The sequence below is a fragment of the Durotheca rogersii genome, assembly GCF_024521655.1.
Source record: "Durotheca rogersii strain YMJ 92031201 chromosome Unknown GGS23scaffold_9, whole genome shotgun sequence".
Taxonomy (NCBI): Eukaryota; Fungi; Ascomycota; class Sordariomycetes; order Xylariales; family Xylariaceae; genus Durotheca; species Durotheca rogersii.
The window spans coordinates 457,052-461,043 of NW_026251240.1; the positions used below are offsets into that span (position 1 = coordinate 457,052).

At 57.7% G+C, this 3,992-nt stretch overlaps 1 protein-coding gene across 1 annotated transcript; it reads left to right on the forward strand.

Annotated features, from left to right (window-relative positions):
* Positions 1 to 2,764: 2,764 nt before the first annotated feature.
* On the forward strand, positions 2,765 to 3,992 carry GGS23DRAFT_529686 (uncharacterized protein). The gene has a single exon (XM_051514724.1). The coding sequence runs from the start codon at positions 3,099 to 3,101 to the stop codon at positions 3,750 to 3,752; it is 654 nt and encodes a 217-aa protein (XP_051372079.1). The 5' UTR covers positions 2,765 to 3,098; the 3' UTR covers positions 3,753 to 3,992.

The window sequence follows — 3,992 nt, forward strand, 5'->3', positions numbered from 1 at the left end:
AGCCCCATGGGGCGCACAGAAACCGTGCGATGCCCCGGCCAGGCCGTGCCACGCCATGCAGGGCGGACGAAGCCAGCGGGCGGGCGCCCTGTTCGCTGGCTGCTGCTGCTGCTGCTGCTGCTGCAACGACATGCACGACGGCGCGCGCGGCCGAGGAGAGCTCTAGAAGCGCGCAAGTCGACGGATATCCGACGGGGCCGGGGCCTGGACGGGCGCGCTGGGCTAAGCCCCCCCCCCCCTCTCCTCTCTCCCCCTTTCGCTGCACCTGACTAGGCGAGGGGATACCCGACCTCTGCGTGTGCAGCCAGCCAGCCAGATAGACAGACAGACAGACAGGCCTACATCCATGCCTTGGGTACCTAGCATGCATGCGTGTCCGGTTCAGGGCAGGATGGGAAATGCACACATGCGACGATGCTGCCCGCTATTAGCGCTAGCTTCCCGCAGAGCCATGTATTAGGTAAACATGGGCTGCGATGCGGCGATGCTGCCGGTCAGGTCGGATTGAGAACAGAGCGTGCTATTTTGCTGTGTGTTGTGCCATGTTGCGTTGGGTACTTTCGTTTTTCTTTTATTGGGTGTATGCAAGAGCATGTCTATGTGTGTCCATCTAGGTAGGTGAGACATAGAGCCAGTCTGTCTCCCTCTCTCTGTATCTCTCGCCCTCTCTCGCCCTCTCCTTTTCCCTACGCAGTAGGTATGCCGAACGTAGGGGCGCTCCTCCATGGTGAGAAGACTTCGCCCATGGAGCCTGGACGGATCTAGCACCTGATAACGGATTCCGTCTACCTAGATATACCTATATCCATCCCGTTCCCATGTATGTTATAGAGTATAGGTATAGAATATATATGTAGATACCGTATAGATAGGTACCTGCCTACGTGCGTGTATGCACAAAAACAGGCACCCGAGGCGCCCAAGGGTATTGGGTTTGCGGGGAACGCGCTGTTTCGGTTTACTTGCATGCATGCAATATTTGCCAAGTTGGGGACATTAACGAGCTGATGCCAGAAGAAGGACAGGAATGGGCCTATCCATGCAGCAGAGCGTCGCATCGACTAAAACCCCGCATTTCTGGCCGACGACGACGTTCTTGGCACCTGACGAGTTGGCTGCGACCTGATGTAGTCGGGTACCTGGCTCGACTACGTAAGCAGCATGCAATCCTGCGACGTGGCCTGGGGCTAACGTACCTGGGTACCCGAGTAAGGTACCTGCTACCACCCTCGGGCTTCTGAGTGGATGTATATCCCTGCCGCGGACAGGTACCTGGGCCCAGGACACCCCTCCTCCTTGCACGAGGCCAGGTACCTACATAGGTACGAGTTTAGACACAGGCTTAGGCACGGGCTTAGGTACCTTGGCGCCGGCCGTGGTATTGTAGGTACATATAGGAGGTGGGTATGGAAAATAGCCCCTTTTGGGCAATGAACGTACCTAGGTAGTTAGGCCTAATATCACATCCGCCCGGCGTGTCGGAATGCCCTCTTCTTCTCTCTCCCTTTTCCGCTTTTCTGCCCTTGACCGAAAAGAGCAGACCGCAACTCGAGACCCAGAGGCGACGTCGAACAGGTACACCCCCGTCAGCCTCGCTGTTGGCGATCTCCCTCTCGCTGTCTAAAAAAAGGGATTGGTCTCCGGACATGGCCATCTGTACGGATTTCCTAATTCGCCCTCCTGCTTCCTATGCTGAATCCCAATGGAACCGCGAATGAGATGATCAATTACGAGCTGCACCTCCGTACATACTTACGCACACACATACACCCACGCCCCTCCCCTCCCCCTCCCCCCTGTGGGATCGAGCCCGTCGCCATGGTTGAAACTTAGCCTGCCTTGACCAGCGACGGTGACCATACACGAGCGAAGTCGATGGCAGCACCATGTTTCGAACCCTGCCAACAACCCCAAGTGCTAGCCCGGCAAAAGGATTTCCGCGCATCTGAAAATTCAATAGAAAGGTTGCCTCTTACCTACATGGCGGCGCTGCAAGGTTACCGTACCTATCGCCACCCTCGCCGTCCTCTCCACCCCCCTGAACCTACAGTCCTCTCAGCCTTCTCAGGCTGCATAACCTGGCCACAAGTTCAGCAAGGTGTTACTACTACACAGTAACCTACTACTACGCAGTAACACGCGCTTCCACAAGACGTTAGCGCTGCCAAGGCCCGGAGGGCTAGACCCAACAATCAAATGCCGTTCCTGGACTTTGCACTGGTCTGGCATGGCGACAGGTCATGTTCCACGGGGACTTGCCCTGGTTACCTGGCTGCCGCTGACCACGGACGATGAGGCCAGACGATGAGGCCAGACGCTGCTTGTGTGCCTCGGGAAGGTTTTGCTTGTTTGGTTTGCGCATAACAATACCGACGTGGGCTGACTAGACTCTCGCGTCCCTAACCGATGGCCGGATGGCTGGCGAGTCATACGGCACTCTAGCAGTGTCACTCGAGGAACCTGTCTCGAGGTATCCGCCCAGGGGTGGCCAGAGGCTGCTGCCCGAGGTGACGACAATCTATGCGTCCCTCACGCAACCTACCGTGCGAATCGAGAAATCTAGGCCGCCTTGCTGCAAGTAATCGCGCTGCTGTGTGTCGCTGGCGGCCGACCCCCCCCCCCTCTACGCCACACCCTCGCGCTCACGCTCACGCTCGTCTGCCTAGCCCTCTCGCGCGCACCGTGTCGCTCCGAGGGCGAGGCAGATAAGTCGGTCGAGATGGCGGGACCAGACGGGTTGTCCGTGTTACGCCTTGTCCAAGCAAATTCTGCATCCGTCCATCCGTCGCCCCATCCGTCGCCCGGCCGTCCTACCAGCTGGTATGTCAGGTAAATGACAGAAGCGACGGAGAATTCCCCATTGCATATGTGCCCCATAGATGAGGCGCCCAAAGCTGTATCTGGCATTGGCATTGGGCATATTCCTATTTTTCGCCTCTCCGCAGGATCGAGACGCTGCAGGGCCATTTCCTCCCAGCCCACCCGAGGCCCGGCCAGGCGCTTGATGAGTCGCGCACTAGTTAGCTATAGCGTCGAGGGGCGAATTCGATAGTCGAGGGGAGGAATAGCGAAAGCAACTAGCTACGAGGCGCACACTAATGCGTGCCGTATGTACGCACGACTGTGTCTCAATTTGCTTTCCCCCTTGGACGAGACACACGAGGCTCCCACGTTCTTCTGGCGATCCTGAGCAGTTAGACAAGACTGCATACCAACAGTTCCCTTTCGTAGGAAGAGAGGGAGGCTGTTTCGTTACGGGGTTTGCGCCGCCAATAGTCTTCGACGTTCTGTCCCTACGTCAATCCCACGTTATTCCCAAACGTGGTTGCGACGCCCTGCCGCGTGGTCACGCATCATTCCTTGTCGATGCCGCACCCCCCCTCCTCTTCCCTCACTCTCTCACCCATCAGCGAGACGTTGTGGCTTGCGGTTGGCATGACAGGAGGATCCTGACTTTCTCTCCCATTGGCCTCTCCGCACCGGCGCTGCGGTTCCTTGTTTCTCATCACATCTATTCTCCTGCGGCAGACACTTGTATATCCACTAACAACCACGTAACGGAGCCTGGATCGTACATGGTGAGTTTTCAGGGCATTAGCGCGCCACGCATTGCCGTTGGTTGTGTTCCTTACTCCCCTCTGTGGCCGGCCGCTAGTGGCCTAGAAGGGCGGGTGATGACTTATGGCAACCCCAGCAGAAACATTCTCACCCTGACAGGAGACGTGCCATACATATTAACGTTGATGTTTTAGTTGTTTCTGTTCGTAGCCATTCTCAAGGGAGCCCGGGTTCAGGCTCCCTAGGATCGGCCCTAGGAGGGTCCATCCCAATTGACCAGGGCCGTCCCGTCTGGTCGGTATACAGGAAGCATTCCTCGAACCCCCCCCCCTCCCCCCTCTCCACCCATACAGACGCACTCTCTCGCCCTCCCTCTCAGACCGCCGGACAGGAGCTGGTTCCGGACGGGGACCGGCGCGCCCGGCGCTGTGATC

What these genes read in the sequence shown, in the direction of transcription:
- GGS23DRAFT_529686 (XM_051514724.1), top strand. Translation starts at nt 3,099, where the DNA reads ATGCGTGCCGTATGTACGCACGACTGTGTCTCAATTTGCTTTCCCCCT.